General features: G+C 42.4%; 1 protein-coding gene across 2 annotated transcripts in view; it reads left to right on the forward strand.

The window, feature by feature from the left end:
- SYN2 (synapsin II) overlaps positions 1-18,647 on the forward strand; it is a 174,375-nt gene that overhangs the window by 49,223 nt on the left and 106,505 nt on the right. For both annotated transcript variants that reach the window (XM_065687616.1, XM_065687617.1), the window contains exon 2: positions 16,947-17,004. In XM_065687616.1, the coding sequence (XP_065543688.1) occupies positions 16,947-17,004 (58 nt within the window). The remainder of the gene's footprint in view (positions 1-16,946; positions 17,005-18,647) is intronic.

Below are 18,647 nucleotides of genomic sequence, written 5' to 3' on the forward strand. Positions count from 1 at the left end.
AAGTACTGCAAGTAAAGTTGAAACTGCACAAACCTGTTACAGAATTCTTTGGTTGATTTGATGTACAGTGCTTTGCTGACCACAGAAGGAGGGTGGAAGCAATAAACCCCTCAAACAACCTGTAAAAAGAATAAAGCAGCAGAAAGGAAAACTAGTGTAGAAGAAATAGAACATGAAAGGGGAAAGGAAGCTGGGAATGTGGCTGGTGGTGACTGCACTGACACACTGTTGACATGGAGAAGGGGGGAGCGTTGTTTTAAGTGACCAGGAAGACAGCAGAAAGCATACGGGAAATGGCTTAGTCTGTATTTCGCTTTGTACAAAATGCTTTGCCAGCTGTGGAGGGGCTGAAAGTCGAAGACCAAGGGTATGACTTTTGTCAAAGTAGTTGATTTTTGGTAGTAAGAGACTCAACTGGTTTGTAGCAGTGTCAGCAAGTCATTCTAAAACATCCTCCAGGACTGACCTGGGGAAAAGGAGATACCAGTTAAAAGAAAAGTGATTGAGTTTTATCTATTTTTGCTGTATTTGTGAATTCCATGCCAATCTCTTCAAGCAGTGATGGTTTCACATTAATGGGATAAGGTTTTATCAATCCAAGCTACATGGTTCAGCAAGTTGAAAGATTAAAACACATGTTCCTGTATCGTTGAGGGAGCTTAACAGTTAATGAATGTAACGATGCATTTTGGGGCCTGACCTCTGTCCTTGCTGCTCTCCAGTGAGGTCGCTCTGAGATCTAGTTAGAGCTGAGCAGTGATCATGGCACAGACTGCTCAAGTCACCATCACGTTTGCCTGACAATTGCTGTTCACATCTTCAGGGCGGCCAGCACCGTTCACTGACTGTCCTGGTATTGGGAGCGCTCCAGATGTTCTTGCGAACACCTTCTTGTTTTAATTAAGGTGGCAGCTTTTGTAGTTGAGTCAGAGTCTCAGCTTCCCTTTCAAGTAAATAAGCTTACGCTTCCCTTGAAGGAAATCAAAAGCACAAGACGAATAAAAAGAACCATGTACACCATTTTCCTTAAAAGGTGCTGCTCTTAAAATTTAGGGATCTCTGAAGCCAATCTTGTGATTTTTATCAGGCCTGTGACTCAGATATTTTGATTATTTTTTGTATTCTAAGTTTTTGCTTGAGCAGATTTTGTCTTCCCACAGACTACCTCCCATCTGTTCAGGGTAATGGGTTTTCTGCCTAGGCTCGGAAAGGAGCATATTGCAGGGTTTGAGCTGGCAGTTTTATCTCAAGAAACCACTAGTCCTTGGAGTCCAGTGGAACTTACCAGGACTCCTCCGTCCTGGGGAAATAGGATAAATAATCTGAGATCCTCTTGCAGGAAAATGGGAGTGAACCATAGGGCTGCCTACAGAAAGAGAAAGATGTGTGATAATGAAATATAAACTTTGCATAAACACTGTAATTGAGAGATGTTCGAGTTCTCAAGTCTTAAATATGAGGGGGTGGGTGGGAAGAAGGGATAAGGACTTAAGAGAGTGTGAATCTGGGGATGAGACAAAAAGTTGTAATACCTTTTGTAAGGGGATAGTGCAAAAAAAAACAAAAAGGGAGAAAAGACTCAGATCAAGTGATGCATTATTATTGTCTCATATTAGAACTGAGATAATATTGTGGGTTGGAATGAAGCCCTTAAAAGGACTTTCTTCAAGCTATCAAATCCAGAACAGATGCTCAAAAGATGATGATTCACACAAGTATTGAACGGGTGAAGTGTTTTAAGACTTGACCTTTACCTCTGAGAATGTGTTTTTAAAAAGCACTGATGTAGAAATATTTGCATTTGCTGTTTCTGTTGCTTCATAAATCCTTCTCTTCATTTGCTGTGAAGGACCCTGTGCTTGCCTTTCATTTCCAGCTTGGAAGCTCAGATGCAGAGGGCAGGAGGGAGCTCTTCTCAGTCTCACTGTGTTGTCTTGGATGGTGTTGCTCTGTTGCTTGTTTGTGCTGATGAAAATGACACAGTAATTCATGTTTTTCCAGTTAAAAAAAGGCTCTGCTCTTCCACAGTTCTCTTCTTTTGCCTACTTTGGTTAGTGAAAATAGCAGCTCTTTGGCTTTGTTAGCAAACAGAGGTTACGTTTATTACTGCTCTGTGACGGAGGAAGGCTTGTGACCACACAGCGGCCCAGCCTGAGCTGTTCTATAGGCTCTGTACTTCTGGGTGTGTTGGAGCACATTGCAGGTGTCATTAAAGGCTATGGAACATCCTTGAGAAAAAGGGCAATATTAAGCTGCTCCCAGTTAGTTTCTGCCTCAGCAGCAAAGTGCAAACCTAGTCCAGTGTGTGGCAGAACTGTGGAAGTATGTAAATATGGTGTTCTGAATTGCTTGTAGGTATGCTGTCTTGCAGCAAGAAGTATGTACTAAGGATGATGTGATAGTTTGAGGGGAGGTTAGTAAGGGAAGATGGAGAGGAGCAAGGGTTCAGCCGTCACCACTCTGTTTTGTATCCTTTCTGTCACTGAGGATTGTTGTCACAATGCTGACATGCAGTTACAAGGCCAATTCCTCACTTGGATGGGGAAGAAGGATTCAGTCTCTTGCAAATTACGAAAATTGGGGAGTTTTGCTTGATTCTTTATTGTTTGTGTGGATATCTAATGGTAAACAGGACTAAAGACAACTGTGTGTCCTGTTCCTTCTGCCTGCTGAATGATGAAAACCCCAGAAAGGTCATAAACTGGTCCTGAGAAGTCCTTTGTCTCCCTTTTTCTGACATCTTGACCTGCCTTGTATGCATTTATGAGTGCCAGGTTGCCACTTCTCTTTCTCTCCAACTCTCCCTGTCAGGAGATTTTCTGTGCTGAGGGAAAAAAAAACCCTTTAGGGAATCTCATCTACTTGTAAGTACTTTTAGTAAAGAATTATGCCTGGCTTTTCATTATTCTCCATTTTACTTTTTTTTTCAGTCTCTCAAGCTGAGGTTAAATCTAAAAGCTAAAGACATCAGGGGCTTTTGGCTCTTGCCAGTGCTGCACCCGTGTATCTTGTGAAACGCTGTGCTATATGTTAAACGCTGTGTTAGATTCATTTGTTTTATTTTAATCGAAGGTACAGCTGACAAAATGCTTCAGCTATTTTTTTAGTGCCCCCAGAACTGTTGTAGAAGCAGAATTACAATTTACAGCAGGAGTAAAGAGATGGAAGTTACTAATGGAATTACTTGCTCCAACTTTATTTATAGCAATTAATAGTTAAAAATTAAGCCACCACTGCTTTTAATGGATACTCTGGCAGAATCCAAGCGTTTTCCCCTGCGCGGCTCCGTTGTGCCGGGGCTGCAGCTCCCAGCAGATGGCAGCTCCGGACCGGAATGGGGCCGGGCTGCTCCCAGCTGCGCCGCATGGCTGGACCTCCGCGGGAGCTTCGCTGCGCTTGCAGGCGCTCATCAGCGCAGCCGCTGTAGATGCTAAGCTTGGTTTGCTTTGCTTTCCTTTTCTAGTGATTTTGGGCATTCTCATGAAGTTTAATGGAATCGCTCAAGATACAGTAACGTAGAGAGATGTGGGGGTTTTGTCTTAAGTAATCCTGGTTGAATTGACAGAATTTGAGATGCACTTAAAAGGGCCAGTGTCATGACAGTCACACAGATTGGTCTTGGTTGGTCTTGATGAAGGAATGCGCCCTTATTTACTGCACACTGTTAATGCATGTTAAAGCTATATTCTCAGAGATGAGATCCACTAAAAATCTCTTAAAGTACCTTTTTATGTAAGGTTCTGTTTCCAACTCAACAGTGTGAATTTCTTTTGAATTACCTGCTGGAGAATGGAATGTGGCAAGCAGTTCCTGAGAGTGGAGAAGATCAGACCGCAGCAGCTTAAAGTGAAGTTAATGAACATAACGCTCATCAGGTTTGTTGCTGGTTGCTGTGGAACATAGATGTTGGCCCAGAAAATCAAGTTATAAAAAGTAGTGGGGATAAGAATGAACCTCTGCAGTGGCATACACAGGACCAAAGGTAGAAAATCCTGACTGCAAAACTAGTCAGAAGCATTTGGCTGATTTGCTTTGAAAAAATTAATAAGCCATGTCTGCAGATCCTGGTGAATTCTCCTTTGATTGAGCTGTTAGCAGTTCAGGGATTACTTGCTCGTTCTCTTTTGTTCTGTTTTTTCCTAGCTCATAACTGGAAAAAAACGACTGGTTTAGAGAACTTTGGCAGTCTGCCATTCTGTGGGATTTTGATACAAGAGCTGTCTCAAAGCAATCACTGATACAACTACAGACTAATTTGTGTTGACACAGTAGCAAGCTCGACTGAGTGCAGCAGCCTTTCTTTCCTAAGCAAATTAAACTTGCAGAGTGGATATCCTGGGCCTGTAATTCTGACAGGTTTTCAACACAGCCTCAGTTTTTGTCCCAACAGGCCTTACTGTAGAATAATCAAGAAAATATTCGTACTCTGAGCGCTGTTATTTGTTCATGTCTTGTTTACTCACCAGGATGATCAGCCTTGCCCACAGTCATAAATTCACCAGCAAAAATATTTACCAGTAACTAGCTGCAGATTTGGGCCTTACGTAAGGAGGGCTTGTACATGCCTGCTATTTCCAGCTTTTCCAAGTGGCAGTGTCTTCATGGGAAAAGCACTCCCCTCGTCTTCTCTAAGGACTCCCATCCAGATGAATCGGTGCCATGGACTGCAGACTTGTGGTTGCCCGAGGATCCATTAGTGGAGAGGTGACTAATAGCATAAGCTAGCCACTTCCCGTTAGGGACCCAAGTGGCTAGGTGTAGCCCACAGCATGACGTAGGGCTGGACCCAGTTCATCTCTTGGGCATCCTTGTCTAAAGTGCTGTATGTCACCAGCTGTATGTAAAGCAGCTTTTCAATGGCACAGCTCCTGGAGAGAAGGTCTGCTCAAATCTCTGACAGTTTGGAACAACCTTGCTATTGCATGCTGAAAAGGACAGGTCCTGTTCTCACCCTTATGGGATTTAATCCCATCAGTGTGAATCCTTTAATTATGAAATCATTCCAACTAGTGCTGTGCATTAGCATGTGCCAAAAGAGAATGCTTGTTTGCATCTTAGTTGTTTCATGTCTGTTACACTGCCATTTTTTGGCAGTAAATCTGATATTTGACAGTGGTTATCTGGGATGGGGAAGAGATGTTGGAATACAGCGGTCAGGAATTGCCTCCACTCCTCACAGTGAGGTGCTGCCAGGCAGCCTGGGCTCTGGGGCTTGTGACGCAGCCTCAGCAGGAGATTCTGCTCAGGAGACTGGCACACTGCTGAATGCCCAAATCCCAAACTTGGGGTGTACTATACCATGACGTATTTCTCCATTTCCAGAGCTGAACGTGACCCGAGTGTGATGCAGACCCTGAATGCAGTAGCCCATGCAGCTGTGCAGCAGGCACGTGGAACAGCTTTGGGACTGGTTTGGCTCAAGTGTTCATTAAGCACGAAAAACTCGCATCACTTTTGTTTTACAAATACTGAGGAGGGTGTGAGCAGTTGTGGGGGTTTGTATTATTGCTATGCATAGCTGGACTGAAATGAATGTATCAGAAACTTCTTGCTGAATTCAGCTTCCAGTTGGATGCACTATAAGCAAAAGAAGTGTTTGCAGAGCTGCTGACCTGTAGAACATTATTATTGTGTATCTTGGTAGTGTTTCTCATCTTCAGTGGTTTCCCATTTGTCACAGTATCCTTGAGACTTGCAGTATGTTTGATCCCAATAGAAGGTACCATTTTATGGGCTGTTCCTGTGTAAGAAGTCCTGAAGCTATTGCCAAGGTCAGCCTCGCTCTGGGAAGGGGTGCGGAATGATTCCAGTGGAGTATATCAGTTGTGGTGCCAGTTCGCTAGAGAAAGGTACAATTCACTAACTTCAGCAGTACTAGGAAGTTATTTCGTTCTCTAATCTGTAGTGGGAAGCTAGAAATCCTCAGGAGCCCAGGCTCTTAGTTATGTGACTTGTCAGAGAAGTATTAAAATCAATAAACCAAACATGATTTTGTCTGTACTTTAAACACCCATATGGGATTATACTTTAGAAATATAGTATTAAAACACAGGGTGATTAGTTTAGTTTCATAACATATTTGGGAAGCTTAATTCTGAGCGAAAGGGTTAGGGTATTGCTGAGATACGTCCCTTGCCTTACTTGCAGAAGATCCCATTCATGCACATTTTGCAGGGGTTCATAAACAAGTGCTGCAGTTCCAGGTCTTCAGTCACATAGCATCCTGTTGGAAACAAGTTCTAGTGGGGATTTGTTTGATAAAAGTACCAGTGTGACTGGAGCAGGGATGTATGGCGGTACCCGGGAGCTGGTAAAGCATTACTCTGCTCCACCATTTCATGTTTACCTGCAGAATACAGCATAAAATGTGGTTTAAAAAAAGGTCAAAAAGTGACACTGGCTAAAGTATTTTCTACTATCTTGGTATCTGGTGCCGAGTGTTATCGGTACAGTGTGTTTCCGATGACTCTTGTAACTTGAGTACCTTGAAGCAATTGGTTTTTCATAGCAGCATTCTGGACCTTCCTCCAAAGCTGGTGAGTACATAAAGTGCATGTTTCTGAGGCTCATTCTTCCATAAGAACTGATAAATGGTTTTTTTGTTCTGCTGAGCACAGTGCAGGAAACCCTTGTTTCCTGGGGGGGAATTGCGTTGCGGATACCACGCAGCCTTCTGACAGTGCTGGGGATCTTCCTTAGAGTCAGAGGAGACTGTCAGTGGAAACTGCGGGTGTGTATGTGCATGCGTGTATGTCCGTTTAAAACAGGAGAGGAGCATTAGAAAGTGTTCGCAATTGCTAGTAACTTAATTCAGGTCAGTGTCAGTGATTAATATCCTCGTGGGCTTTTGCTATTGCTGCATTAAATATACAAAGTGTTCTTACTGCTGCTGTTAATATGCTTTTTCTAGTAGATCTAAAACTACTTATAAGTTAGCTTCATGCTATGTGACACACATAACACCCCTCCCCAAGCAGAGGCATACACCTGAGCTATGGCAATGAAGTCTTCCTGCTGTTCGCAGCCCACTCCTGTGTGCAGCTGCTGCCTGGCCCTGGCTGCCATCTCAGAGGGGCTGATCCCATGCAGCATCCTTAAAGCCAGGAAAGCCACAGAGATGACCATGGATCTATATTTATCTGTGATCGGAAACATTTTTTTTTAGGTAATGTGATACATATTTCTTTCTACAGAAGAGGGCAGCAAAAGCCATATGCTCTTTCTTTACTGCCTCTATGAACATGCTAAACCCGGTTACTGCAATAGAGTTATGCAGACTAGGTTTTTGGATTGATCTACTCGAGAGACACAGGGCAGCACAGAGCTGTCTGAAGTATAAGCATAAAAGAACAAGTTCCAGCTGTATGAAAAGAAATTGAAACATCAAAGGCTGGTTTACACTCGTTATTTGGGGTTTTGATTCAAATGGGTCTCCTGTAATGTGAGCTAGTGACAGAATTGGAAGAGACTCCAGATCTGTGTGATGGAGGTGCAAGGATCTCTGAGCCAAAGATCTTTTGGTCCTTAACTCATTCAAGTCTAGTTCAGTATCGGTGGGGCCACAGATGTATATCACTGCAAGGCTGTGAAATGCCGGTGGGGGTCCAACTGGGGAAAAAAGCCTCAGGCTTGCCTGTGCTGTCCCTGCCCTTCTCCTCAAAGGCTGCTCTTTGCATTGAGCTGGATCTGTGTGTGTGTGTGTAAATGTACGTATATCTCTAATAAGATCCGGCACTTGCAGCAACCCTTTCTTCTCCCATTACTCCTGTTTCCCCTAGGTTTTGTCTCTGTGTGGGGCTGAAGATTTAAGGTTAGACTGAAGGTTTGATGTACTGAGTCTGGTTGAGCTACAAGCTGTGGGTGGAAGCCGTGCGCTGTCTCTCCCACTCTCTCCAGACATGCACGACTTGCACGCTTCCCCTCCTCACCTCCTGGTGACTGGTTTGCTCAGAATCTCATCTAGGGGCAGGCACAGTGGGGAGCTGTGAGGAGCAGCGAGGGTTTTAAGATAGGGTTTCTGTATGAAGTGCAGGATCCCCACAGGTGAAAACTCAAACGACATAAAAGCCCGACATGTTATATGTGTCTCTGACCCTGTAATGTCTCCAGACATAAATGATACACATTTTCTCACCTCCGTGTTACACATCTTGCTTAGAGGCATCTAAAACAGCTTAGCGAATTCAGTATAAGCAGAGAAATTGAAAGGCAGATAAATTTCTGCTGAATGAGTTTATCACTGACAGGATTCAGACTCAAGATGTTCTTTCACCCCGTGCTGGTTTCCGTAGCGTTTCAGATACTGTCAGAAGTTACCTTTTGTTAGTGTGAAGCCTTGTCGGCTCATGGTGTTTGCTTTACCTCAGGAGGAAAAATGCAAACTAAAATCTCTAGATGCTTCTTCTAGATGGTTTGGATTTTTCTGTCATAAAGTGACCACCAGTGGCTGCAGTGTGACATTTTGGCCACTTACTCAAGGTAAGTCTGAGTGCCTTTCTGATCAGCGGAGCTGCTCGCTAACAGCTTGTGCTGCTTTATCCCTGTTGTTAGCAGGATGCAAAGTGGGAAGAAATGGACTTCATAGTTGGTATGGAGACTTGGGAATGATAAATTTCACTTCACTTTAGCCAACAGTATTGTCACATTAGCTGTAGTAGGTAAGATGAAGGAACTGGCAGCAACTGGTGTGGAAGGTAGAGTTTCCATAGCACTAAGAGGCATTAAAACCTTCATCGCTATTTAGAACCGTGGTGTTTTGTAATTTGGCGAGTGATGTTTTCCTGTACAGAAGCTGGGACTTTCTGTTCATCTCCTGAGTACAAAATATTTGTATAAACTTAGCCATGGGAAAGCGGTGCAGTTTTAATGAGTCTAACAGATTTGGAAAAGGTTATGATGTCTTGCATCACGTATGAGGTCTTCTAGTGATGAGGGAACGAGCGCTTCAAAATACTGTCATTTGTCATTGAATTTACCCCCCAGAAGCCCCAGAAATGATGTCATGGCTGTAAATCTGGCACAGCAGTAATTGGCTAATGGTAAATATTACATAATTGGAGGTGTGGGGTTTTGGGACATGACCAGAAAGTCAGACTAGCATTTAGTCATGAAAGAGCAGTTGTTTTTACCTGGGGTGGGCAGAAAAGGCAGCACATTCAGTAAGGCAGGCTGTTCAGAAGAGCCAGGGAATGTAAACTCGGATTCAGGAGGAAGAGGCACCTTCTTTATTAGATCTGTAGTGGAAACTGTGTTCACACCCATAATAGAGGGACAACTAGAAGGGATCTGGATTGAAACAACAAAGGTGGTTCTCAGGATGTGCTGTGAAAGAGTAGAATGGCTCTGTTTGTTTGACTGGTCAGAGTAAAGGAGATAACATTGTGAAATATGCCAGGGGATGGGATAATTTGTTATAAAAGGAAAAGCTAATCCTAAATCTTGAGGAAAAAAGTTGGGATTGCAGCAGAGATTGTGGAAGCCTTTGGAGGTGCCACATCTAAAGCTGTTGTGAAAAAAGTCTTTCTAGCAAGGGGGGTATGCAGCGTAGAAAGGGAAATGGAATAACTGCTGCTTAATAAGATTGTGTTCTTTATTTCTAGGTTGTTTATGCTGTGGTTTTTGATAAGCTTTTAGAGCTGAACCTCTTTGCGCAGCTTCTCTACTGTCTGGGCAGGAAAATCCTCCACTGAGAAGTGTTTACTCTCTGCTTTCACATGAGTTTAGCCGTCACTGGTGAAGGGAGTGGGAAGGGTATTGATGGTTCAGTGCCCCTGCAGAGGAAAGGCTGCAGGAGCTCTGATGTTAAGCAAGTATTTAACAAAGTTCTTGGTTCCAAGTTACAGAGGTCAGGGAGGGAAAGCCTGGTACCAAAGGAGGAGTGTTTCTTGCAGGTTAAGTTTGAACTGCTGAAGTAGCTGTGCTTTCATGGTGCTCAATAAAGCTGGGCAGGTCAGTGATGAAGAAATCCTGTGGCTTGATAGAATTCACCACACTATAGGTTCTGATATTAGGCCATGTGGGGTGACTCCATCATATGCCAGGATACATTGGGACTGTAAGTGCTCGCTTTTGTTTCTAGTAGTTCTCTCCACCTGTTAACAATTGCTAGGATGGGTGTAGGAGCAGTAGAGTTGGAGGTTTCAGGTAAAGATACCCAGTGAAAGCTGAGACACGTTGTACAAGTGGAAACAATATGATACAGAAGGAAAAATAAATTACCATGTTGTGCCATTGGGCATGTAAGAAAATATTCAGAAATCATTTCCCTTGTGGCCTCAGTAGATTAAGGAATAGTCTAAAATGCAGTTGTCTGTATGTTACCTTATTGGCAGGAGCTAGCCCTTTTTCTTACATAAACAGTACATTTTCCCTGTCACAGCAGGCTAGGCTATGACTTAAAATGAAGAGCTGCATGAATTGTATCCTGCCTGTGAGACTGGGAAGAAAAATGCTTTTATGAAATGAATCTAATTTCAGTTACGCTTTGTGTGAATTGTCAGGTCACACAGTGAGTACTGGAAAGAACAATCCATGTGCCGTTGCTATTCCAGTGCTTCTATTGAATACAGCATTTCAGCAAACTGAGGGATTAACAGCAAAACTGGGCTGGCCTGATATGAATGTGAGCTGTGGAACCTGTTAAATAAGCTGTGCTAGTTCAGACCCAATAGAATGTGCTGCTGGTCAAATTTGCAGCCTCTGTTAATGGAGATTATAGCTAATCTAATGAAATCCAACTCAACAGGGAGCCCTACTAAAACTAAGTCATGCGTTTGTTACCTTCTATCACTTATTTTGTGGTGTTGGTTTGCTTTTAAGACAATTTCTGTATGAAGTAATAGCTTGAGAAAACTCTTTTATAAGAGTGAAATACTGGTTAAGTGCCAAAAGTGTAAATTCACAGTGCAGAAGAAGAAAATGTTTTAAATCCAAGTAGGTCTTTGCAGAATCTGAGTAACACACAGAGGAGTATCAAGGTCTTTAAGAGAGAGGGTTTTAAATAGGATGTTGGGGTTTTTCTTTAAGAGTCTCTTATCAGTCTCCTATTGAAGAAACATGAAACAAGTAAATTGAAGTCTATAAACCAGCATGTTTACAGTATTCTTAATAATGTCTTCTATTTAGTCATGATAGCATTGTCATAGCAGTTCCAAAGGATGAGTTTTATTAGCTAGGCTGATGGGTTAGAAGACAGCTTAGTTAATGTTTGTACTGTCAGACAGTTGCAGAGCCCATTGATGTTGATAGAGAAATTCCCACTGGCTTCAGTAGCTTGTGGATTAGATCACATAAAATGAAACCACTATGCAATATGCTTATTTTTGATAAGTTTCTTACGGTTGTCATATTTATAGAAGTCTGCATAGCAGTCTAATAAGTCCTCCGAAAAGGGAAGAAGTAATAATCTTGCTCCTTTCAATGGCTCTTTATTGCAACTTCCTGTGTATGCAGTCATGTTTTTAAGGCCATTATTTCCTTGGCATATTCTTTTGATTTCCTATTGAGAACAAGTATGTTGTCAGGCCACACCTGGAATACTGGGCTCAGTTTTGGTCCCCACTATACAGAAAAAGGCTGTGGACGGGCTGGAGAGGTCCAGAGAAGGGCCACAAAGATGATCCAAGAACTGGGCAGCATGTGAAGAAAGGCTGAGAGAGCTGGCTTTGTGCAGCCTGGAGAAAAGAAGGCTCAGGGGAGACCTTGTCACCAGGTTCCAGTATTTAAAGTGTGGCTACAAAGAAGACAGAGTCTCCCTTTCTTACAAGGAGACACATGGAAAAGGTGAGGGGTGATGGGCACAAGTTAGTCCTGGGGAGATTCTGACTGGACACAAGAGGTAAGGTGCTGGATACTTCTAAGGTAGGGCTGGACAGAGTGCTGGAACATCTAGTCTGGGTCATGCTTTGCTTAAAAAGGTTGGACCAGATGATCGTTGAGGTCCTTTCCACCTGCTATTCTATGATTCTATGATCTTTACATGCATATGGCAGTTGTAATGAACTAGTTTGAGACTACTGTTTATTTGTATATATAGATGTATGTTACCTTCCCTGAATTATGCTATTTATAAGCATTGACAGTCTGCAGTTTGTGTACTCAAGAGGGTGCTACTGTTCTAAATGATGAACGAACCTTTGCCCTGTTGTAGCAAACACTACAATTCTTTTGGAGGATACAATCTTCTTATTGACAGGGGTAGTATTTAGTTCCCAGTCCACTGTTCAGGCATGCCTGGAAATCAGTGGAAAAATGGAACTGATCCTGAGCACAAGATGTACAGAAAGTGAGGTGAGTGCTGTGCTATGTTGGGCAATTGCATTGTTGTGAGGAGACTTGAGGAGCAGTGGCTTGAGGGACTTGGACCCACGTTTCCTGGATGTGTGCTTCTGGCTTTACTAAAGCCTGTTGCTGATTAGCTCTTTGTTGCAGTGTTAAAGAATGCAAGCTGAAGTAGTATAAACCTGGTACATGTTAGGAAATGGTTTTCCTCTTGATTTTGCTGTCAGTCAAAAGTAGCACCAGTTTTAATGCTTTGTTTCTATGAAATGAAACCACAACAAAACCACATTGGTTTCATGGCACAGCTCCATCCCATGGCAATGGATGTACATGCTGTGTAGTTGAAGAGGGAAATATTTCAGATTTTTCTATACATTTGAAACACTTTTAGTGATAACTACTTCAATCATTGTCCTTGCTAGAGTTCAGTAAGTAGTATGAGCTCGTATTAGGCTTCAGGTAAGGCAACTGTATATTCTGTAGTTGTTTAATTTTAAATGTGCAAGATTTTTGTCCAGAAAATGAGTTATGAAGCAAGAAAGGCATAAGTATTTCACGCATTTTCATAGAATCATAGAATAGTTCGGGTTGGAAAGGACCTCAAGATCATCCAGTTCCAACCCCCCTGCCATGGGCAGGGACACCTCACACTAAACCATCCCACCCAAGGCTTCATCCAACCTGGCCTTGAACACTGCCAGGGATGGAGCACTCACAACCTCCCTGGGCAACCCATTCCAGTGCCTCAACACCCTAACAGGAAAGAATTTCCTCCTTATATCCAATCTAAACTTCCCCTGTTTCAGTTTTAACCCATTACCCCTTGTCCTGTCACTACAGTCCCTGATGAAGAGTCCCTCCCCAGCATCCCTATAGGCCCCCTTCAGGTACTGGAAGGCTGCTCTGAGGTCTCCACGCAGCCTTCTCTTCTCCAGGCTGAACAGCCCCAACTTCCTCAGCCTGTCTTCATACGGGAGGTGCTCCAGTCCTCTGATCATCCTTGTGGCCTCCTCTGGACTTGTTCCAACAGTTCCATGTCCTTTTTATGTTGAGGACACCAGAACTGCACACGATGCTCCAGGTGAGGTCTCAGGAGAGCAGAGTAGAGGGGCAGGATCATTTTGAAAAGATCCTGCCTTACAAGAGGTCACACCAGTAACTCCAATAGGTGACATTTGTTAGCAGCTCTCTGGTTTCTCTACATTCAGGCTTTGGAAAGCGACTGTTTGTGTGGTGGGTTTCAGGTAAATAAAGGTACCGCTGTCTTCTCTTCCCTACATACAATGCAAGAAATTATCCACAGTGAGCAGCCAAATGTGGCTAGAACTGGGTGGCTTTGCTGACTTCGCTCCTGCTGGCATCTATCCTCACTCTTTTCGAAGGCCTTGCCCAGAGGCCTTGCCTTGGAAGCATTGCTCCTTTCTAGGAAGAGACAACATGCAGGTATTCCATGCGCACTACTGGGAGGAGTAATCAATTGTAGTGGGAATTTGAAGCTACAGTTCAGTGGAAGTCTGTAAATCGACAGCACCAAAGCTCAGTAAACAAATATTAAGTGTGTAATAAATGCCTTGATGATACAATTGCATACTTAGATTGCAAATGGGAAATGAGTCAAGCAGGGCATGACAGTATTTTCCTGCTACATATAGTAAATAAATGAAAGTAGGTTCTGTTTCCCAGAAACTCATGCAAAGAACTTCATGGAGTTTGTTCTGAAAGGACCTATTCTCTGACCGAGTCATGATTCTCTGCTGTGAGATGTTTCTGTAAGGGTACCAATTCCTCTAGTTTGTGGCTCAACATTTGGAGCATTTTTGAGGCCAATACATTTTTATAAAGGTTGTTGGTTGAAGCTACTTTGAAATAAAGGCTTTTAAAATGATTAAAGGTCACGTTTGTTTTCAAGCCCCAGATTGCTTCACTTCACTACTCTACTGTTTATTTTCAAAGCTGAAGTCATTTGTTGAAACGTGAATCGTGCCAGAGTTCAGTTGTTTAAAGGTTGCCTCATCTAAATGATGTTGAAGGGGAACGACTGAGTTTAAAGAAATAGCATCTCACTAAATAATGGTTAACTAATGTTTCAAGCACATTCCAATAGGTGCGATGGACTTCATGCTAACAAACAGAAGAGCCTCTCTTTGGCTTGCTGTGGTTCCCTGGGTGTATCTCCTCTCTCAAAGTAATCAGCAGCTCTTCTTAGGGGGAGCATTGTGGGAGGGTTAATCTCTGCATATGCTCAAGTTACTATTCAGCTTTGAAGAAACAGGGTATTACTCTCAGCTTATTTTGCAGTGTTCAAGAAGCAGCTTCACCATGACAATGATTCTGTTATGTAGCAGACATAATTCTATTTAAATTAAACTTGTGTTCTGTGACAGCCAGTAATGCATTTCCCTCACCTGTTGCTGCATCAGAAATAAAATCTAGGAGCTCATCCTGTTCCCAGTATAATTAAACAATAACATTACTGTTAAATTCCTGGGGATCAGAATCAGTGTTTTTCCAAGTGGTCAATATTAGTCTTTCAAAGAGCCATTTCAGTTGTCCATTGTTACCGAGTGGTTGCTTTTCTCCTGAGGCAGATGTGATGCTATCTTTTAAGACTTTCCCCTCTCGTCTGGCTTTGGTGGACTTCTCACAGAACAGGTGTCCTTGGGCTTCCTGGTCCGGCTGATGCTTTGACACAAACAGCATTATAAACTTAAGCTATGTCCAGACATCTTCAGAGTTTTTGAGAATTTTCTATTCCCCATGTGGCATTTCAAAACAGATTTGGAAAGAAGAAGTGCTTAATAATAGTTCTTTAAGTTAGACTTGTGATACAGTATATTTGACTTCTGTTATTGTCAAAAACATTTGATAACATATGCTGAGTATTCACCTTGTATAGTAAACTGATGGATGTGTATTTATTGCAAGAAAACAGTGTAAGCCCATAACTCAAATGCTTTCTTCACTGTTATTTTCTTACCAGTTGTGTGTTTGTACAGAATTGTTTGGCCATATTTACTCTGCCATTCCAGTAAAAACTCTTTCTTTGCTTTCTACCATCCAGTATCCGTTAACACCTAAGTTATCCTTAAGAAATGTGTTGCAAAAGCAGTGTTTTCAGTTGATTATTGTAAAGTTTGGTTCTTCTTCTGTTGAAATCAGTGGAGAAACTGTTCTCTGTCTCAGTGGGAAAAGGATTTTCCAAAAGCAATGATGGATTGTTTTGATGTATAATATACGTCACTGATGACATGGTTTTAATTTAATAGCGTTTTGTCAGATTTTGAAAATGGACAAAGTTATGTGTTTTAAGAATTGAAGGGGTCCTGTGGTATTCTGGTTTTTGGGTTGTACAAGTTGTTGCTTACATGTAATAAAAGCAGGGAAGGTACTCTAAGCTTCGGCTTGAGCAAAGAAGGTGTGGAGAGGCTGATAACCGTATCCCTTTCCCAACTTCAGAGTGTTAGGATACTTCCCTTTTCATCCCCATTTAGTTCAAAGCAGATATGTGCTGCCTAAGGTATACGGCTCGTGTTCCTAGAATGATGTCTGCTTGTTAGGCCTGGGAGATAGGATCAATGAATTCTGTTCTGTCCTATCGCAGCCATCCCTGGTACGTAAGAATTACTCAAGCTCTCATTCAGATTAGTTACATTGTCTGAAGTTATGGTCTAGAAAAAGAAACACTGACTTGGTGAATTGGGTACAGATTCGGTGACAGCAATCTCCAGGACCTCTGAAACTATCTTTAAAAGGAAGATAAAGTTTCTAAGCATCGTGTTTCCAGTAAAAGCTTTTCTGACTGCATGACGGGGTAAAGGTTAACATGAGTGGATGTTAGGAAGTTGTTCACATGGAAATGAATTTGCACCGACTTTAACAAGAGCAAGACTGCATCTTTTTAGGGGTGCTTATTTTATAGTAATAACTAATTGTGAAATATGTGTATCCTTTAGTATACAGTTCAGTGTTGAAAATAACGTTATGCTTTTTATCACAACATGTGATTTTGACATGTGGCACTTCCGGGTGCAAGTGTGAGAAACATGGGTGGGAAAAAAACATTCATGCTGAGGATCCAAAACCATTTGTCATCCCAAGGCTCCTTGCCAGGCTAAGGGGATGTGCCTCCCCAGGCTTTGTTTTGGGTCCAGTATTCAGGGTTTTGGTTAACGACTGTTGTGCTTTCAGGTAAGGTCAAGCTGCAAGGGTGGTGGTGCAGAACACACTGCCGTGGGTGTCTCAGTGGTCTGGGCACCACAGAGGGTGGTACTGAGCAGCGGGATGACTTTTTCCTTTGGGACTGATGCTGTATGTCTATGGTTTCTCATTGCCCTTGATGGCAATGATGGCATTGCCCCCATGGCAGGGGGGTGGAACCAGGTGATCTTAAGATCCTTTACAACCCTAACTAGTGTGAGGTGTCCCTGCCCATAGCAGGGGGGTTGGAAGTGGATGATCTTAAGGTCCTTTCAAACCCAAACTGTTCTATGATTCTATATTAAAGATACAAGGACATCAAAGGAAAGAGAGCTCTGTATGTGTAGCAGGTCTGTTTAATTAGTACTCGTGTAATTCTAAGACACCGAAGGCTGTACAGGAAGTGTTTGTGTAGCTACTGATAACAGATACCTATATCCTTGATTTTCTCTCTCCCTTTTTTCCTGCAGGGCCAAGGCTTTTCGTGGAAAAAAGGTCCATGGAGAATATGACATAAAGGTTGAACAGGTAACTAAATGACTTAACCTGAATATTACTTTCATATTTGTGTATTTATGCAAGTACATGTATGTGTATAAGTACATACCTCCCTGGAGGTATTTAAAACAAGTGTAGATGATTCTATGGTTTTATGTAGCACTTGAGGACATGGTTTAGGGGTGAAGGTGGCAATGCGGGGTGCTGGTAACACAGGGTTGTGATGGGAAGCAGGGAGTGCATCCATTGGTTTGCTTTGCTTGTGTACATGGCTTTCGCTTTACATATTAAACTGTATTTATCTCAACCCAAGAGTTTTCTCACTTTTGTCCTGATCCTCTCCCCCATTCCACCAGCAGGAGTGAGCGAGGGGCAGCATGGGCCTCAGCGGCCTGCTGGGGTTAAACCATATCAGTCCCTTGGTGCCCAATGTGGGCTCTTTTTAGAGGATTCTGACCATAATTTGCACAGCGTTAAAAACATGTGTTCAGAAGTTGTTGCTTAGTGACTGTGGATGTCCCAGACACTCCATAAGTAGAGGTTGCACTTCCACTAATTCCTTCCCTTTAGAATATACATACTTCCTGGTTGCAGTCTTAGCATGCTCTTTTTAAAAGCACTGCGTAAATATGGAGCTATAATTCAGGGTGCATTAGAATTACAGCTGGTTTATTTCAGCTAGATAACTGAAAAGGGAAGTGAATAAGTGTGTTTGCCATTCTTCAGTCTTGAATTCTAGAAATAGATGCCGCTATTAAGAAGCTTCAGTAGATGAACTGAATTGTTTTGTCATTCGGGATTTCAAAAAGTGAGGTAAATGGTCACTAGCTGAGTGGATTCAGCTTATCTAAATTCACTGTAATAGTTCAGCATCTAACTTTGCTCCGTTCTTTACACCATTGAATATCTGCTGATGTTCTTGGCTTGGAAACATGGAAAGCTTTGCCAGGGATCTTCAAGAGTACTGAGGGAGAGACAGGAAAAAGAAGACAAGCTACTTTGTCCCCAAATGCCATTCACACCTACATCAGACCCTGTGGCTGACATCATGCACACTGTCTCTTTAGTGTTGAGGAAGAGTCTGTGTAAGCCTGGAGTTTCCTTCATATAGTCTGTTGTAGCAGCAGAACTATCTTCACTCAGTAAGAGATTGAAAGCTTCTGAGCCCTACTTATCACTTGGTAACATCAGCACTCTGACAGTCATACAAATAGATATTTACAACTACTTTAGTGTTCTGCTTTTACTGTAGAGCATCGTTTTAATTTTACAGCAACCTATCTTAACATACAATATTTTCTATCATGTACTAAGCTTTTAAACTGCAAAATCTATATTGTGAATCCCTGTTTAATACGAGTTAGTAACTGGGGAGATCAGTTGTCGGTCTTGCATTAAATACATTTTTAAACGATTCTTTAACATTGTTGGCGCTTATGCAAGTAATTCAGTCTCTCGTCGTTTGTACTGATTTTGCCATAATCTTAAAACTGCCTCTTTTGCTTAAAATGTTGCAAGGCTTATCCTAGAAAGTATTCAAATGTATGGAATTTAATGAAGAGATCTTCATGCTTGAACACAAGCACATCCATAAGCTCTTGGGTTGGAACAGTGGTCGGAGTAGTCAGCACTTGCCTTAACTGAGCCGTGAATTCTGAAAGCCTGACACAGAT

The sequence above is a fragment of the Lathamus discolor genome, chromosome 7 (assembly GCF_037157495.1).
Source record: "Lathamus discolor isolate bLatDis1 chromosome 7, bLatDis1.hap1, whole genome shotgun sequence".
In the NCBI taxonomy this organism is placed as follows: Eukaryota; Metazoa; Chordata; class Aves; order Psittaciformes; family Psittacidae; genus Lathamus; species Lathamus discolor.